We start from the raw sequence: 20182 nt of genomic DNA, 5'->3' as shown, positions 1-20182 counted from the left end.
CATGCACTCCAAAAACCAACTCAGCCTTAAAAATACCTAAACACTCAGCATTCTCAGCTCTATAGTATGGAAAATTCTAAAGATTCATAGCCCTCAGAGGAGAAACTCCTTCTCATTTTTCTTGTGATTGATCCCTACCCACTGGTTCCACACCCTTCCACAGTGGAAATATTGTTATAGCACTTTTACTATCAACCCCCCTCAAAATCTTATGTATTTCAAAGAGATCATCTCATTCTAAAGGAATACTTCTCATCTATATTCACCAAGAATATATATGTGGAAGATGGTGAATTCAGGGAGGGTTACATGGGTTACCTGAAGGTCAGTATTAAGAAGGAAGAAGTGTTAGATGTCATAGGATGCATAAAGGTTGAATAATCCCCAGGGACTGATGAGATCTATCCCAGGATACTATGGGAAGCAAGGGAGGAGATAGCTGGGGTCCTGACAGGAATTGATGCATCTTCATTATCCACAGGAGAAGATGCCAAAAGACTGGAGGATAGCTAATGCTGTTCCTTTATTTAAGAAGGGCAGCAGAAATAAACTAGGTAACTACTGGCCAGTGAGCCTTACATCAGTGGTAGGAAAATTAATGGAGAAAATCCTAAGGGATAGAATTTATATACAGTTGGAAAAGCAGGAGCCAGTTAGGGATACTCAGCATGGCTTTGTGCAGGGGAAATACTTTCTTAATAAATTTTACTGAGTTTTTTTAAGGAAGTAACTAAGAAGGGAGGGTGGTAGGTATCATCTTTTTGGACTTCAGTAGGGCATATGACATGGCTGCACATGGTAGGATGGTCCAGAAGATTATAGCATATGGGATCCAAGGCAAGTTGGCTAATTGGATCCAAAATTGGCTTAGTGATAGGAGGAAAAGGGTATGGTAGAAAGATGCTTTTCTGATTGGAAGTCTGTGACCAGTGTGTACCACAGGGATTAATACTGGGACCCTTGTTTGTGATATATGTTTTGTTTTCCCTGGAATGAAGGAAACTGAGGGGTGACCTGACAGAAGTATATAAAATTATAAGAGACATAGGGTAGATGGTCAAAATCTTTTTCTTATGGTAGAGGTATCAAAAATAAGAGGGCATAGGCTAAGATGGGATGAAGGAGTATTAAAGGGGATTTGAGGGGAAAGCTTTTTTTTATAAACACAGAGAGTGGTTGATATCTGGAACTCACTGCCAGAAGAGGTGGGGGAACCAGATACAATCACTATGCTTAAAAGACATTTAGAAATGCAATGAAATAGGCAAGGCATGGAAGGACACAGACCTAATGTGAGCAAAATGGATTAGTATAGATGGGCAAAAGAAGGCCTATTTCTGTGCTGTACAACTCTGATTCTTCCAAACTCCGGAGAGTATCTGCTCCATTTTCTACCTTCGATCTAGTGAACCTTCACCACCACCAGGGCAAGTATATCCTGCCTTAAGACCAATATTCCAGATGTAGCCTCACCAAAGCCCAATACCATTGTTGCAAAACTTCCTTCCTCTTTTAATCCACCCCCCCTTGCAATGAAGGGCTACATTCTATTTGCCTTTTTTTTGTGCTAGGGCACCAGAAGACTCTGCTGCTCTTCCTCAAGACAGTGTCACAGGATTTTTAACATCTGCAGGAGCAGACAGAGCCTCGGTTTAATGTTTCATCAGGAAAGTAGAACTCATGCATCACTCATGCAATTTTGTACTAGAGTGTCAGCCTGAATTACGTGCTCCAATCTCTGGAGTGGAAAGTTCAGGGGAAGCAAAATCAATGGGGAGTCCTATGTGGAGGATTGATAATGAGTACCTCGTATAAAAACGGTTGATAAGGGAATTTTATAAGATATTCAGCAAGAAGAAAAAAAGGTATAGGTTTAGTAAACATTGCAAAAACAAAATTCCACTTTCATATCATTTCAAATAAAACCAGTTCATAAAGCCCTAATGGTAAAAGTATTGGATTCTCACAAAAGCATGTAAGTAAATATCTCAAATACAGGCTGCAAGGATGTGCATTTGAAGTTAGCCAGTGCTTTATTTAGATACAGTTTTACAACATTATCCTGTCACTTCACATCTGTATCTAAGTTTGTGACACAGAAATCGCCGCACTGTGGCTGCAATGTATACAATGCTATCATCAAGGCACAAGCCAGGAGAGTAATGGAATACTCTCCTCAGGCCTGGAAGATTGCAACTCCACAAACACTCAGGAAGCTCAGTACTTTCCAGGAAAAAAGGACAAAGCAGATTGCTTGATTGAGAACTCCAACTCACCCAGCTCATCATGAACAACCACTTCCATTTTTTTTGACACCATTAGTTCAATTCAGGATGAGAATGAGACCGGGAGAATGCAGGTATCTCAGCAGAGTAAAAAGTTGCAGATATCTGGGGGCAGGGAGGTAATTGGGCGAAGATATCTCACTAAGTAAGGGGTAGAAGGGTACGGATATCTTGAGGGTGAAGGGTGCAGGTAACTTGGTGGAAGTGAGTTAGCAAGCATGGATATCGGAGCAGGGGTTGTAGAAGGGTGTGGGTATCTCAGTGAAGGGGTAGAAGGGAGCGGATATCTTGATGGGGGTAGAAGGGCACAGATATCGCAACATAGGGTTGAAGGGTGCAGATACCACGGCAGAGGGTAGAAAGGTGCAGATATCTTGGGGGTGTCGAAGGGTGCAGATATCTCGGTCGGGAGCAGAAGTGCATGGATATCTCGGGGGGGTAGAAGGGTGTGGATATCTTGGAGGGGGTAGAAGACCTCGGATATCTCAGTGGGGGGGGGTAAAAAGGCGTGGATATCTCGATGCGGAGATAGAAGGTGCAGCTATCTCGGGGGTAGAAGGACACATATATCTTGGGGGGGGTAGAAGTGTGCAAGTATCTCAGGAAGGTTGCAGCTATCATTGGCGGTAGAAGCATGCCAATGTCTTGAATGTTTAAAGAGTTAAGATATCTTGCAACATTCAGAAAATGCAGGAAGTGCTGGTAGGGCAGTAGAGTGCAGGTTCTTTGAGGAGGTGACCAGGAAGATTGATGAGGGTAGCGCAGTGGATGTGGTCTACATGGATTTTAGTAAGGCGTTTGACAAGGTTCCGCATGGTAGGCTTCTTCAGAAGGTCAGAGGCCAAGGGATCCGGGGAAGCTTGGCTGTGTGGATTCAAAATTGGCTTGCCTGTAGAAAGCAGAGGGTTTTGGTGGAGGGAGTGCATTCGGATTGGAGGGCTGTGACTAGTGGTGTCCCGCAGGGATTGGTTCTGGAACCTCTACTTTTTGTGATATTTATTAACGACTTAGATGAGGGGGTGGAAGGCTGAGTTAGCAAGTTTGCAGATGACACAAAGATTGGTGGTGTTGTGGATAGTGTGGAGGGCTGTTGAAGCTTGCAGAGGGATATTGATAGGATGCAGATCTGGGCTGACAGGTGGCAGATGGAGTTCAATCCAGAGAAGTGTGAGGTAGCACACTTTAGAAGGATAAACTCTAAGGTGGAGTACAAGGTAAATGGCAGGATTCTGGGCAGTGTAGAGGAGCAGAGGGATCTGGGGGTTCATATCCACAGATCACTGAAAGTTGCCTCGCAGGTGGATAGGGTAGTTAAGAAAGCTTATGGGATTGTTAGATAAGCATATGGAGGAATTTAAGTTAGAGGGATATGTGGGAGGAAGGGGGTTAGATAGTCTTAGGTGTGGTTTGAAGGGCGGCACAACATGGTGGGCCGAAGGGCCTGTATTGTACCGTATTGTTCTATGGTTCTATGGTAATTTAAGGTTACAAAATGCAGATATCTCAGGGGGTTTAGAAGAGGCAAATATCTTGTGAGTCAGAGAAGTGACGATATCTCAGAGGGCTAGAACAGCACAAATATATTGGATGTTGAAGGGTGGTAGGAGATTATAGAGATTGGGAAGGGGCATGGCTAGATTTGAAAAGAAGGTTGAGAGCTTTAACATCAAGGTTTTGCTTAACTCTGAACCAACGCATATCAGTAAGGACAGGACTAATATATAAATGTGACTTGTTGCAAGAAAGGACACAGAGGGCAATTTTTGATGATCTGTTTTATGGAGAGCAGCATCAGCATCCTGTAATGGTTGTAATGCATCCACAAGACTTGCTGAGTCACTTGCCAAGGTTTTATTTGATTACATACATCCAAGGGCAGGATTTGAACAGGAGCATCATTTGATTGAGACCAGCACTATGTGCAAGCTCTCCTTCAAGTGACATATCATCTGAACCTGGTAATATATTGCTGATCCTTTATGGTGCTGAATAAAAATTGTGGAAACCCTGCACTACAGTTGCCCCAGTGAGGAGAATGGGGTACCTCTAACAGTGTTTTCATCAGTTCTACAAGGGAGCTTATCTTCACCTTCTCTTGGTCAATAGATCTGAGCCCCCTCACTTGGATTGACCTATCATCTGCCAGCTCTTGCTCCACCCCTTCCTTCCACCTTTTTAATACTTGCTATTTCCCCTCTTTCCAGTCCAGGTGAAGGGTCTCGACCCGAACTGTCAACTGTCCATTTCCCTCCATAGCTGCTGCCTGACCCCACTGAGTTCCTCCAGCACTTTGTGTATTGCATGGATCCCGATGGTTTGGCACCTGGCTCACCAGGTAATGTTTGTTGCGCCCCTTCTAACTCACCAAGTCCCTGGTTCCTGTGCTCCCTTCTTACTTGCCAACACCTTGGTCCTTGCATTCCCCATTCACTCACAGGGGCCCCAGTTTCCATGCTCCCTTTCCACTCGCTGGGTACTTGGTTACCACGCTCCTTTCCATCTTGCTGGGACATGGGTTCCTGCATCCCTTCCGACTCCTCCAGACTGCAGTTCCCATACTCCTATTCTACTCGCTGGGGCTGTGGTTCCTGCACTCTCTTTCAACTCACCAGGGTCCCATTTCCCATGCTTTCTTTGAAATTATCTGGTACACTGGGAAACGTAGTGTAATACTGTGTGGCATCAAAAAATGCAAATTAAAAATGCATTGGGGTATTAATATTGGATAATATCCAATAGTCTTCAAGATTTCCTAATCCAGCACTGTGTGCCGGATTATCAGAGTCGTACTGTAAGTGGTTGTCTTGTCCCTCTGATCATATTGCACTGATTTTGTTTTTAAATGACCGTTTCTGAAGGACCCGTAGGCTACTGGAACAGGACTGCCAGCATTGGTGGGAGTTTTCTGTCTGGTGGCAGCACTCTTGCCTCAATGTCTGAAGTTTTGGGATCAAGCCCTACACCAGAGACTTGAGCGCATAAGGTTGGCTGGCACTTTATTATTGAGAGAATGCTTCTTTGTTAGAAATACCATTATTCAAATCATCATCTTCCCTTTCTAATAGACAAAAATGATACCAAGAAGTAGGCCCTTCAGCCCACTAAGCCTGTGCCAGCCATCAATTACCATCTGCACTAATCCCATCTGCTAACAAAGGTTTCCAAATTTTCTTGTGCCCTGACTAATGCTTAGCCCTGGCCCATCCTTAAAACTGATCAGATCACATCGCTCTGCAACTTCATAGCATGGTTTAAAGCATCGCTTCCAATCTGGCAGCATTTCATTAACATTTCCTCAACTGCTACTCTGTAACCTCCAGCCTTTCCTTCCCATCCATACAAAGTGAACTTGCTACATGGCTAACAGTGTTTGTATGGTCTTTCCTCATGGCTCTTTTGCACAATTGTTAATAAAACCTGCATGTTGTCCACCATTTACAGCATTTGGTTGGATCCTCTGCCTTAACTGTTAAGTTGCTTCCTCACTTGTTTATTGATATCAATGTTCAGCACATGTGAAGCTTGGGTTTCTAAAGCCCAAATTTAAATATTTCCACATCTGTCCCTTTCAATAATTTGCATTTCTTTTCATTCTCAATAACCTCTGTGGTGCTGCTTAATACTGTGGTGCTTTATATCACTTCCCAACCATTGCCAAGATTGATTTCAACTCTGAAGGCATTTCTATAAATTATTTATACACCTTCCTCATGGTTGGATCTTGGCTATTGTTCCTGTGCTTTGTTGCATTTCCTTTTTGATCTACAATTGAAATAATATTATTTAGATAAGAATTTCCTGGACAACATGGAAAATAATTAATTAACTAACAATATTAATTTAACCTTCCTATTTATTAAACCCATTGATTGTGTCGCAATAGTAAAACGAGAATTATAATGAGCCTTTATTGTTAAATAGAATAAACAATGCAATATATCTCAAACCTGTCAGCTCCACCCTACATCCAGGTCAGGTCAAGTGACAGATCTGATATTTATTCTTTGCAGCTGAGCTAAAATATGCAGTCGGGCTGCAGTTTAATGGCAGTGGATTTCATTTGGTCATTCTCTGAACCAGTGTGCAAAAAAGCATTTAGTATTTCTCTTATTTCATCACTACACACATTTTTGACAGATTGTAGGTAGCAGATTCCCAGAATAAGCTGCTCCATCATATTTTGGAAATATGACACAGCTTATTTTGACAAGAGAATTTTAATCCTTTGCATTTAACTTTTTATGAGTTTCGTTTGAGAGATTATAATCTTGTTTTCAGACAGTTTTTGTTTCATTTTTGCTTATCTAAAAATAAGATTAAGAAATTCACACAGGGAAGGAAGTGTTATATTCCAGCTGCAGGTGCCCGCCTTATTTTTGGGGGAGGGAGGGAAGGCAGGTTGAACAGCTTCTAATTGCATTCTCCATCTCTGTGAACACCACTGCTGTCCACAGGGTTCAGAACTCAAACAGTCCAAAGGGAATAATTAACATGAACAGCTCGAGGGCTGGTTAGGTGGGGGAGGTGGTGCAGAACAAACAGGACATGAATGAAGAGAAATCAATCAATCGGAAATTAACTGTATTGCTTTACAATGTAGCTCAATCAATAAATGTCATCAATTTAAATTGCAATTTAGGATCTCCATTTTGATTTCTGCATGCTATTCATTTGACAACAAATTTATCCTGCGTTTGTGTCAATGTGATCCAAGTTTGTTGGTACAAGGATCGGATACATAAAAGATTGAATGAGTCATTGGGCTTCTTGTTTACTTTTATTTCAAAAGACCTACAGATTGCAGTGTATGCATCTTTTTAAGTTGATTAAGCAGGCAATGCCCCTTGTGAAATTGTTGCTGAAGGCTGCTCAAAGGCACAAGGATTGCACTGGGACTAGAGGGCAAAACAGAGAATTCTCACTGCTTCATGAACATTGTGCCACAGTAACAGTACAGATTACCTTGCATTTAAACTAGAGGGAATACCAGGCAACAACAGGGCCTGCAGGAGTTTCAGAGGCAGAAAATGTAGCCTACAAAGTTTTAACACTGGCATTCTGTACTGATCCTGCTGAGAATTGGTGTGAACGTGGGTAAATGCCAGAAAGTTTGGTGATTCTACCCCAGTCTAGAAACTGGAGGGAAGAATGGGGAAAAAATAATTGGATAGCTCCCTGAAGGGGTAAGGTACATTGGACCATATTTTGTTATAAATCACACTATGACTTCTCTTTTTCCTCAACAGAATCTGCTCAACTTGAATTTCTCCTTCCTGGCAGAGTCAACTTCCATAATATCCATTTATGAATCACCTTGGGAAGAGTTTTTTTTGTATTCTACAGGAGGCATTTCGTTGCAAATCTGCTATTGGGGATCAACAATACATAACTTTTATTCACATCCCCCAAAAAGCTGGCCCTCCCTGACTGCACAGCTGATTGTAGGATCTTCTTATGTGTAAATTGGCTGCTGTGCTTTCCCATATTGCAAGTAACCAAACTTCAGAAGTATTTCACTGGCTTTTGGGACACTACATAAATACAAGTTCTTTATTTTCTGCCTTCAGCAGCGTCCCAAATTCTAATGGCAGTTATTCTGACTGCTGTTTGGAGCAAGTGGGAACTGTTCTCACACAAATACTTCCCTCCAGTACAAGTGGTCAAAAGCAACATCAATTCCAAAGGAAAAAGGCATCCTCTGCCTTATCCACTACCAGCTACAGCTGACCCTGAAAAAAATATGGAAGGTGGAAGGTGGAAAAGGTAGGAGTGGCAGCAGTGATCAGAGGGAATTCACTGCGAATTTTGAATGTTGTATCTCCCTAGCCCCAAACTACAATTAGTACATCTGGATTGGTGCTGGTATTTTTAAATGTGCTCTTCCCCTCTCACAAACAGGGGCCTTGGAGAGATATGCACACATCATTCTACTGAGATAAATATTTACACTTGCAAGCTCACTTAACAAGCACATTCATAAATGAATATAGAAAACATCTGAGAACACTTTAAATTCTTCAATGGAATACAAATAGCTAAATAAATCATCAGTGCAACTGCTGTCAAGATTTACCTTTGCTACCCCCTAAAGCTACACTGCAGTTAGACAATTCACAGCTGTCTCTCCTTCAGACAGCACTCATTTCAGTTGCTAGCCTAGTGGGGTTGCTGTATTAAATCCACCCTCAAAGCATTATGCACCCATCAGTGTTGCATACAATTAGCAAGCGAGCTTCATTTGCAGCCCCTTGTGTTGACTGTGGCACTACAGAGGCAAAATTCCAGCAGCGCAATAGGAATTAAGATGAGTATTACCTCACGCCATCTGGCAGCTTTCTGTCAAAGGAAGTACTGCGAGGGATAGCTGTGTGGACCTGCTGCAACATTTGCTGAGATTGAAGTCTGTCAGCTGCTCCTTGTATGGGGGAGGACCGGGAAACTGGTTGCCCAGCAGGTGTGGCTACTCGGTGCCATGTGGTGTTTCTTCTGAAGGGGGTTTTGAACTCACAAGGTGTGCCTTCATTGTCCACTTTGTATTCAACCATCGGTATCCTGTATAGTTCTGAGCAGCCTCTGCCCAACAAAGAATATTTGGTTTGTTAGATGAGGGTACAATAACCTTGAATACAGTATAACCCCTCACCCTTCCTCCCACCCAGCATCAGAAATAAAGAATCAGAGCAAAGTAATGAAATATAAAACACAAATGACACTGCTGTCCAATAGGGGTGACCTTGTTTCTCACGATTAAAGCAGACCTCACAACACCTCCAGATGCAGCTGGCTGGTCTGACTGGACTACAGGGACCCATGGGGCACCAGACTTAATCCTTTGAATAATGCACAATAAACCCAGGTGTGTAGAGCAGCAGATACTCTTCATCATTCTTCATCGAGTTTCTGCCAAGAGCAGAGTTGAAAATAACTGTGTCAGAAGTAGAGATTTGAATGCATTGGGTTATTTACTCTCTCCCATAGATCTGAAACATGTTATTGAATCAATGAATGAGCTTAGGCCTCATTTATAACTTATACTGTAGTACTCTCGGTGACATGAGCAGAGTGGGGGGGTGGGGGTGGGTGTTGGTGAAGGGAGGGGTTAGGGTTGCCATATGTGACACATGAATAGCACTAATTAATGCTGCAAGATACCACAGCTGTTTCAGAATTATATTTTTACCACAAGCATGGTGGAACCAAATATGCTTACCATCTGAAAAATTGTAACCCCTCACACGTGAGTCAGCCTGACTTTAGCTGTGATTAATACACTTACTCACATCTCCCATTCCTCACTACAAGAATCTGCAAACCCTCTGACAAAACTCCTGGAAGTAGAGCTGTGGGTCAAGGAAATGAGGGTGAAATCTTCTCCCGCCCCCTACTCCAGCTAAAGCAGATATTGACAAAGTTGCTAACGCCTAATGGAAACTTGAGTTAGTGGACTCTGCCCCAACTTAGAACTTGTGAAATCAAACTACTCAAATGTTAGTGCTGGGCAGAGTCCGTCGTCCAATTTAAAAGTGACAGCCATGTAAAAAGGTGAACCCAACTGTTAGTGAGGAAGTGCCAATCTGTTTTATATTTAGTATGTTTTCATGGAAACTTCTGTCCATGGTGTGAAATTGCACCACAAGAATAAGTGAATACATTTCTTATATACAACTAACCACATCAAAACAGAAGGAAACAACCTTGGGGTGTCAGAATGCAGAGTGGGATACATCACAGATGAAGGCCCTTGAGTTCATAATGCACATACCTGCTCACAGGAGTGGATCCAATTTGTCTTAGGTCTCCTGTACTTCAACCTTCTATCTAACGTGTTCTTAAATGCTACCACAATTATTTCCTGCAGACATTTCACAGTGACACATACGTTTGTGTAAAATGGTTTCTCTGCTTGCTGCCCAGAATCTCCTGTGTGTGTCTGAATGGAGTTCTGAATATGCCTAGTTATTTACCCATGAACATCGATCACTTGTAACAATCTGTTTTTACCTGCTCTGTCCAATTCCTTTATAATTTCAAACACCTCAATCAAATCTACTGTAATTTCCGCTGATCTAAAATCTTCAAACCTTTCTATTTAATTATATTTCCTCATACAGTACAGAACGACTACTTCATTCTCTTCATCAAAGTCTCAACATCTAACTTGTGGCTTGTTCTGATTAGCTGCCACCAAGTCAGAAAATACCTGAGGAACTTGCTCTTGGGAGATGTCACCCAGCTCTGTGCCTTGCCTCTCCCATTAGCAAGACTGGAAAGTGGTCCTCTGGAAAATTATGAGCACTAACATGTAGTCGTTATTCTTGTACAAACACAACCCATGATAAACATTTGTAGCAATATTCATGCAACTTAAAGTACAATTGTAAGAACTTCACCATAACTCTCACTTTTAAAATTAATAATAATTATAATAATTAAGATTAATTAAAAACAGTGAGGGCTGATACCATTGGGAAGGGAACCATCTGCAATGGTAATGAAATCCAACACTGTGGCAGGATTGATGATGCAAGTGGTACTGAGAATACCCTGGATCATTAGTTGGTTAATCCTCTGAACCAAAACTCTGATTACATAATCCCAAAAACCTCAGAGTCCAAATTAGAAATTCAGGACTAAGTATAGTTCTAAACAAATTGACTTCTAAAAGTAGCCCTTGAAGAGAAGACTCCTTCTGATCATTAATAGAGTGATGGCACCCAATTCAAAAAATAAAAACAAGTTTCACAATGAAAATAGAGAGGGAGAGGATTAGTGAGAGGAAGAGTGAACGTGTCAGAGATGGATAGAGGGAGAGGGAGGGGATGAGATATCTTTATTAGTCACATGTACATCAAAACACACAGTGAAATGCATCTTTGCGTAGGGTGTTCTGGGGGCAGTCTGCAAGTGTCGCCACGCTTCCGGTGCCAACATAACATGTCCACAACTTCCTGACCCGTATGTCTTTGGAATGTGGGAGGAAACCGAAGCACCTGGAGGAAACCCACACAGACACAGGGAGAACGTACAAACTCCTTACAAACAGCAGCCAGAATTGAACCTGGGTTGCTGGCGCTGTAATAGCATTATGCTAACCGCTACACTAACGTGCCAGGGAGAGGGAGAGAAACAAACAAAAGGATGAAGAAAGAGACAAACAAAATTAATAGAGGTGAGATACAGTGACAGAGAAGGGGAATCGAAGAGAGCGAAGGGAGGGAAAATTACAGGGAATTATGGCTATGAAAGTTACCCAATTTGCAACACAGTTCAGAACTCAACTCAGACAAACATGACCCTGGGTTCAGAAAACAGAAGGCTCCAAATAAGCAAATCCCAGAAGAATGAATGGATAACAGAGAAGTCAAGCTGACAGTTTCTTTGAAAGTACAACTAAAGAATACCAAACCAAAGTACAGTTAATTGAAGCTACCGGGTAATGAAAGTTACCCAATTATCAGTCATTAGAAGGACACCCAAAAGCACATTTCTAGCTTTACTGGGAGCTCCTTTTATTCATTTTTCATGACTACATCTCCATTAATTTATCAATTAAATCACTAACGTGCTTTACTGTAAATTTGAAATGTTATTCCTTACAATGTAATGTCAAAGTGAATAATAAGTATGAAACACAGATGCCTATACAGGAAAATCTTGCACAATTTCAGACACATCACTCCAGTTCTTGAACATAACACTAATTTCACTGGTTAAGGAGGTACTGTACCGCACAACAAGGAAATGATAAAATAAGCAAAGATAGCAGAAAATTGCTTGCAATTACATATATTTTTTTGCAACAGACCACCTATAATTGTATCCAATGAATCACTGGACTAGACTTCTGGGGAAAAAAATGAAAAACTATGTTTTCCAATAACAAAACTCAGCATTTGTCCTCTCTTTGAACAAGGAATATGGCAACAACACAAACTATTTTAAAACTTAATTTTATGAACTACGAAACATCTTTGCATTGGCAGATCAATCAGCAACAACAACCACTGTGACGCTATGTTGTTGTAATGGGCATTTCCCTTGCTACCTCATTATTGTAGAAGAAAGCAGAAAAATTAATTGCTGATGGGAAGTAGATATCGGAAAATTATTCTGTGTGATTTTGGAGCCACGTGTCAGATCGGAACTCTTGTCTGAGTTGCAAGATTGTGGATTCAAGTCCTGCTCCATGACAATATCATATATACTAGGCTGACACTTCAGTAACACACAAAAAGTTGGAGGAACTCAGTGGGTAAGGTGGCATCTATGGAAGGAAATGGAGAGTCAATGTTTCAGATCGAGATCCTTCATATGGACTGGAAGATAGAGGGGAGACGGCCAGTATAAAATGAGGGAAGGGGTGGGGTAAGAGCTGGCAGGTGAGAGGTGGATAAAGGTGAGGGGGTCGTGATGGGCAGATAGGGGAGGGGAGAGTGGAAATGGTGCCAAAGGCTGGGAAGTGATAGTTGGAAGTGACAAAGAGCTGAAGACGATGGAATCGGATAGGAAAGGAAGGTAGAGCATGGAATAAAGGGAGGGAGGTTGGGAAGGCAGATGGGAGCAGTGGGGGAGGGGAACCAATGGAAGGAGTGTGTGGGTAATGGGCAGATGGAGCAGGTGGAGGAGGGGAAAGAAACAAGGTGATGAGGGGCTGGGTAGTTCAGGAGGAGAGAGAAAATGAACACAGATTTACTGGAAGGGAGCAATTTACTGGAAGTTGGAGAATTCAATGTTCATGCCACCAGGTTGTAGACTACCCAGGCAGAATATAAGCTGCTGTTCCTCTAGTTTGCATTTAGCCTCATCTTGGCAGTAGAGGAGGCCTAGGACAGACACGTCAGTGCAGGAGTGGGGAGGAGAATTAAAATGGTTGGCAATCAGGAGATCCAGACAGCCACAGCGAATGGAGTGCAGGTGAAGCAGTCGCCAGTCTGCATCTGGTCTCACTGATGTAGCGGAGGCCACATTGGGAGCACCGGATGCAATAAATAACACCGGACGATATGCATGTGAAAGACTGCATCACTTGGAAGGGCCCTGGATGGTGGCAATGGAGGAGGTGCAAGGTCAGGTGTTACCAGTACTCTGGGTTAACACCCCCGCAGCTTTTGGATGGGATACTAGACACAGGATCCTCTGCCCTCTCAGGTGGACATAAAAGATCCCATTGTACAATTCTCCTTGGTATTGTGGAAAATGTTCCCTCCTCAACAAAAACTGCTCGGAAGCTTTTACGAACACATTTTGTTTCTATTTGTATCTTGCTCAGTATAAATTGATCACTGTGTATGGCTACAGAGCTCCAGGGATTGCACCTCCATTAGGAAGCACTTTGGCACGTCCTGAGGACGTGAGCCATACTCTTTAAATGCAAACACATTCATTCTTTCTACAGATTTACACACTTCATGTTATTGCAAGTCAAATTAAATCCAAAACAAGCTTCAAGAGCTGTGGTGAAGATAGATTTTGGGTTGTTAATTTGTTTTCTAGGAATGACTTCTTTGACCTAAAGTACAGCTACCATTTGACAGAAAACTACTGTTCAAAACTAAGCATTAACAGCACTGTTTTGCATGCAAACTTCACTCACATTGTGAATTGTCAATATATTCAAACTCACTCCAAATAATATCAGGAAAGAAAGGTAGCTTCTATTTTAACACCTAGACAATGTAACAGAAAACAGAGCTCACATCCATATACTCTGATCACCTGGAACCTAACTAAAGACACTAAAGGCAGGGCAGAAAGGTGGGATGGATCATAGTGTAGGTTGGAGGGGGATGGAGGGAGGAAATGGGTGCGGAATTTTCCTGTCTATTGGGAAAAGTGGAAATGGAGTGAAATATAGAGAGATATACCTCTAATATCATCAGCTGGAGCCAAATGTACCAAGGCCAAATCAGTCTCCTTCTGGCAACTTCAGGAGAAACTACAATCAAATATACTTTAACAGTACCCCTAACAACTCATGTAGAAATATGGAATACTATGCCTCCATTCTTGATATCATCTCTAAATAGTATAGTTTTAATTTTAAAGTCTTGCCTCCTTGTTTGGACTCCTCCACCAAAGGAAATAGTTTCTCTCTGTCTGTCTCTCTATGCTAATCAATCATAAGCAACTCAATTTGATCACCTCTATATCTTTATTCAAGGGAAAATAAGCTTAGTCTACAGTATGCAATCTTCCCTCATAATTTCAGCCTTTTAGTCTTGAGAGCAACCCAGTGAAACTGCATTGCTTCTCATCCAAGCCCAAGATATCTTTGTTGAGATGTTGTACCCAGAGCTAAACCTAGTTCTTCAGCTGGGGACTAATCAGAGCTTTATGTAAAAGAAGAATAATTTCTACTCTTTGTATAGAGTGATAGAGTGGACAGCCAGCACCTCTTTCCCAGGGCACCAATGCTCAATACAAGAGGGCATGGCTTTAAGGTAATGGGTGGAAAGTTCAAGGGAGATGGCAGAGGGAGGTTTTTCACCCAGAGAGTGGTTGGTGCATGTAATGCGCTGCCTGGGGTGGTGGTGGAGGCTGATACGTTGGTCAAGTTCAAGAGATTGTTAGATAAGCCAATGGAGGAATTTAAGATGAAGGGATATGTGGGAGGAAGGGGTTAGATAGTCTTAGGTGAGGTTTGAAAGTCAGCACAACATGGTGGGCCGAAGGGCCTGTATTGTGCTGTATTGTTCTATGGTATTCCAGTAAAACTGAGGTAAAGGCCAACAATCCTAGCAGTCCTTTAAATTATTTGTATCTGTTCCCTATGCAATTATCATTTCCGCACTCTCTGCTCATCCCGTCCCTAGCTTCTTGCCAAACAAAAAAAAACATCATGGGGTAGAAATTCATCCTTAGCCACTAGAACTAATTGTTAATTTTGTGGTGGCTGTGCATTGTACTCCACTTCTGAAATTCGGTTTGGAAGCACTGTGCAACGTGCAGTTCATTCTACATTTACAGCAAGCAATCAAGGACAAATTTCCACCCTTTCATATTTTAATCCCTCATAGCTTCTGGCCATGCTTCTGTGGTCAACCATTCCAGATGGCAGTGACTGAGACCACAAGAACTATAAGTTGTCAGATGCAGAGGATCCAACCCACTACTTACTGGAACCTCAGCATGAGAGTGAAGGCCATTCCCCAACTCCTTCACCTCCAACCAACAACCAAGCAACAAGCGTCATTCTTGTTATGAACTACAAAAGCATGAACCCATTATCACTGGGGCAGAGTGCAATCCTCCCCACAATAAATATACTTAGGTGTGAAAGCAACTTTAATTTCTTACTGATACAGTCATAATGCTAATGTTTCTGACTTAACTCAATTATACCAATTCTCTCAGCTTCTTTCTTACTGATATGTCCTGCTGGCCCCTACTGGCTTACTTTCACCTCTGAACTTATCCCAAACAGGAAATGTTCACCTTCCCTGAGACAGGCAAGGGCTCTGTTCCAAAGGTTCCCCAGGCTGAAACTTCCTCTTCTACCAGCCACTAAACCACAGATTCTGAAGGATAATGATGTGATAGCTATCACCAGAATGGTTCCTTTCCTCAAAATTTCTGTAACAAGAGACCAAGAATCTTCTGCCATGAGTCCCAGTACACAAAACCTCTGAGCAGTATATGCATTACTATTCCACTGGAGAATTTAAAATAAAGAACAAATGCAAACGAGGAGTACTTTTGATGCAAGGGTCAATAGTTCAATGCACAACCCAGTCAACTTGGTCCTGAAGGTAGCAGGTTCAGTCTTTCTTCTGTTCTGGTTACTGTTCTTACCTAGCCCAGTTTTCCATTCCATCTTACCTCCAATCTCAACCATAGGAAAAGAAAATATATGACCTCCTGGTCCAGAGAGCTGTTCAGGAAGCCTGCTGGTGTTTGGATACCAGCTATCCTGTATAACTGTGATACACCACTCACTCATCTCCACCACCAACAATTCATCACCAAGCTGCTAAATGTTCACTACTGCCTTATGAAGAATGATCACCTAGATAAAGTGATGGATGATGGTCTTATTCAAGAATAAAGACAGGGAAAGGAATACTCAGTTAAACTGCATTTATTTCAATGCATGAGGTTTAACAGGTAAGGCGGACGAACGCAGAGCGTGGATTGGCCCTGAGGACTGTGATGTTAATAGCCATAACAGAAACATGGCTGAGAGAAGGGCAGGACTGGCAGCTCAATATTCCAGGACACAGATGCTTCAGGCATGACAGAGGTACAGGTTAGCGAGGAGGGTGTGTTGCCTTTTGTTAAGGGAGGACATAACAGCAGTACTTAGAGATGACATTCCTGGGGAATCATCCAGTGAGGTATATGGGTAGAACTTAGAAACACGAAGCGGTGGGTTGCTCTGGTGGGGCTGTATTATTGGCCCCCCAACAGTCAGCAGGGGGGTCTATAATTGAGGAACAGTTGTGTAGAGAAGTTGCTCGTAGTTGTAAGAATAATAGGGTTGTATCAGTGGAAGATTTTGATTTCCCTATTATTGACTGGACTACCCAGAGTGTTAAGGATTTGAACAGGGTGGAATTTGTGAAATGTGTCCAGGAAAGTTTCCTGAGTCAATATGTAGAGGGCCCTACACAGGAGGGTGCATCTCTAAGGAAACGAGGCAGGGCAAGTACATGAAATGCCAGTCAGGGAGCAGTTTGTCTCTAGTGACCATAATTCTATTAGTTTTAAGGTGGTGATGGAAAAGGATAGGACAGATCCATAGGTTAGAGTCCTAAACTGGAGCAGGGCTAATTTTGGGAGAATTAGGCAGGATCCAGCAAAGGTCAATTTGGTGAGCCTGTTAGAAGGGAAAGGAACGAATAGCAAGTGGGAGGCTTTTAAGAGTGTGATATTAAGAGTCCAGGAGCAGCATGTTCCTGCTAGGGTGAAGGGTAAACCTAGCAGGAACCTTTGCTGACAAGAGATATTGAGGCTTTGGTCAAGAAAAAGAAGTCAAAGTTGAGTTTATTGTCATAGGCACAAGTACAGGTATGCACAGGTGCAATGAAAAACTTACTTGCAGCAGCATCACAGGTACATAGCATCAGATAGGCAGCATTCACAAGAAAAATATAAATAAAACATACATTATATACACAACAAAAAAAACACAATTAGAACAAAAGAAAACAAAGTCCATTTCAGTGCTAAGTGATCAGAGTGGTAATAGTGTTGCTAAACTGTAGTGGTGATTAGGGTTTTGCCGGTTGGTTCAAATACTGAAAGGTCGAAGGGAAGTAACTATTCTTGAACCTGGTGGTGTGGGACATCAGGCTTCTGTACCTCCTGCCCGATGGTAGCTGTGATAAGATGGCATGGCCTGGATGGTGGGGATCTTCGATGACGGATGTTGCCTTCTTGAGGCAGCGCCTCCTGTAGATACTACTGATGGTGGGAAGGGATGTGCATGTTATGTATTGAGCAGAGTCCACTACTCTCTGCAGCTTCTTATGTTCGTATACACATTTGAATTGCCATACCAGACTATGATGCAACCAGTCAGGATACTTTCAATGGTACAGCTGCAGAAGTTTGTTGGAGTGTTCGCTGACAAGCTGAACCTCCTTAACCTCCTAAGAAAGTAAAGATGCTGGCGCACCTTCCTTGTGATCGCATCTATGTGCTGGGCCCAGGACAGGTCATCTGATATGTTAATGCACTGGAATTTAAAGTGATGCATCCAACAACAGTAGTGTCATTGGCAAATCTGAAGATGGCATTGGAGCTGTGCTTAGCCACATAGTCGTGTGTATAGAAAGTAGAGCAGGGAGCTAAGCATGCAGCCTTAAGGTGCACCTGTGCTAACGATCAGTGAGGAGGAGGAGATGTTACCAATCCTCACTGAGGAAGTCAAGTATCCAATTGCAGAGGGAGGTACAGAGGCCTAGGTCTTGAAGCTTGATGATGAGTTTGGATGGGATGATTGTGTTGAACTGTAGTTGATGAACAGCAGCCTGACGGAGAAAGCTCACCAGCGCCTCTACTTCCTCAGGAGGCTAAAGAAATTTGGTTTGTCCCCTTTGACTCTCACCAACTTTTACCAATGCACCATAGAAAGCATCCTATCTGGATGTATCACGGCTTGGTATGGCAACTGCTCTGCGCAGGACAGCAAGAAACTGCAGAGAGTTGTGGACACAGCCCAGCGCATCATGGACACCAGCCTCCCCTCCTTGGACTCCGTCTTTACCTCTCATTGTCTTGGTGAAGCAGCCAGCATAATCAAAGACCCCACCCACCTGGGACATTCTCTCTTCTCTCCTCTTCCATCAGGTAGAAGATACAGGAGCCCAAGGGCACGTACCACCAGACTTGACAGCTTCTACCCCACTGTGATAAGACTATTGAATGGTTCCCTTCATATGAGATGGACTCTTGACCTCACGATCTACCTTGTTGTGACCTTGCACCTTATTGCACTGCACTTTCTCTGTAGCTGTGACACTTTGTACTGTTATTGTTTTTACCTGTACAACATCAATGCACTCTGTATTAACTCAATGTAACTGCACTGTGTAATGAATTGACCTGCATGATTGGTAAGCAAGACAAGTTTTTCACTGTACCTCGGTACAAGTGACAATAATAAACCAATACTAAAGATAGTCCAGAGCAGAGTGAAGAGCCAGAGAAATCGTATCTGCTGTTAATGTGTTATGGCGGTAGGCAAATTGGAGTGGATCCTGCTCATCTCTAAGGCAAGAGTTGATTCACACCATAACCAACCTCTCGAAGCACTTCATTACAGTTGACGTAAGCTCTACCATACGGTAGTCTTTGAGGGAGGTCATTACGCGCTTCTTGGGCACCAGTACAATAGATGCCTGTTTGGAGCAGGTGGGAACCTCAGACTGCAGAAGCGAGAGGTTGAACATGTCTGTAAATACTCCATCCAGACGGTCCACACAGATTTTTAGTACTCGGCCAGGTACGCCGTCTGAACTAGATGCCTTTTGTGGATTCACCCTCTTGAAGGATGCCCGGACATCGGCCTCAGAGACTGAAATTACAGGGTTATCCAGAGATGTGGGGACTCGTCTGGGTGTGTTATAGTTCTCTCTATCAAAGTGTGCATAAAAGGCATTGAACTCATCAGGGAGTGATGGGTCATTGCCCCTTATGCTACCTGATCTCACCTTGTAGGAAGTTGTATTGTGCAAGCCCTGCCACAGCTGTCGAGCATTTATCTGTGATTCTAGTTTAGTCTGAAATTGCTTCTTTGTGTCGTAATGGCCTTCCAGAGGTTGTACCTGGACTTTTTATATTCTAGGCTGCCAGCCCTAAATGCCACAAATCTAATTCTCAGCAGAAGGAAGGAAGGAAGTTTAGGAGGTCAGGAACGAGTGAATCCCTTGATACTATAAAAGATTAAGAATACCAAGAAGTTCTATAGCTATATAAAGAGTAAGAGGGGTGGCTAGGGACGAGTAGGTCCCCTTAGAGATCAGCAGAGCTGCCTTTGTCTTGAGCCGCAGGAGATGGGTGGGCTTTTTTAACAAATATTTCTCCTTTGTGTTTGCTTAGGAGAAATATTTGTTTCAAGAAATAAGGGAAACAAGTGGTGATGTTTTGGAGGACATTCACATTACCAGGGAGGAGGTGTTTGCAGCCTTACAGCGCATTGAGGTGGATAAGTCCCCAGGACCTGACCGAGTGCATCCTGGGACTTTGTGGGAGGCTACAGAAGAAATTGCAGAGGCCCTTGTGGAGTTATTTGCTTCATCGTCACTGCCACTGGTGAAGTTTCCAAAGACTGGAAAACGGCTAATGTAGTTCTGTTGTTGAAGAAGGGTAGCAAGCACAAGCCAGGGAACTATAGGCCAGTCAGCCTGACATAAGTAGTGAGGAAGTTAGTGGAGAGAATTTTGAGGGACAGGATC

At 42.7% G+C, this 20182-nt stretch overlaps 1 protein-coding gene and 1 long non-coding RNA gene across 2 annotated transcripts in view; one reads left to right on the top strand and one right to left on the bottom strand.

Moving 5' to 3' along the window:
* Nucleotides 1-20182, top strand: part of LOC127574917 (uncharacterized) — a 792285-nt gene that overhangs the window by 100287 nt on the left and 671816 nt on the right. The window lies entirely within an intron of this gene.
* The window catches only part of LOC127574891 (signal-induced proliferation-associated 1-like protein 2), a 441777-nt gene that overhangs the window by 98399 nt on the left and 323196 nt on the right, over nt 1-20182 (bottom strand). The window contains 1 exon segment of the mRNA XM_052024377.1: nt 8601-8858. Within this exon segment, the coding sequence (XP_051880337.1) occupies nt 8601-8858 (258 nt within the window).

The sequence above is a fragment of the Pristis pectinata genome, chromosome 10 (genome assembly GCF_009764475.1).
Source record: "Pristis pectinata isolate sPriPec2 chromosome 10, sPriPec2.1.pri, whole genome shotgun sequence".
In the NCBI taxonomy this organism is placed as follows: domain Eukaryota; kingdom Metazoa; phylum Chordata; class Chondrichthyes; order Rhinopristiformes; family Pristidae; genus Pristis; species Pristis pectinata.
Note: the sequence above shows the minus strand (reverse complement) of the source record. Positions and strands in the feature narration are given on the sequence as shown.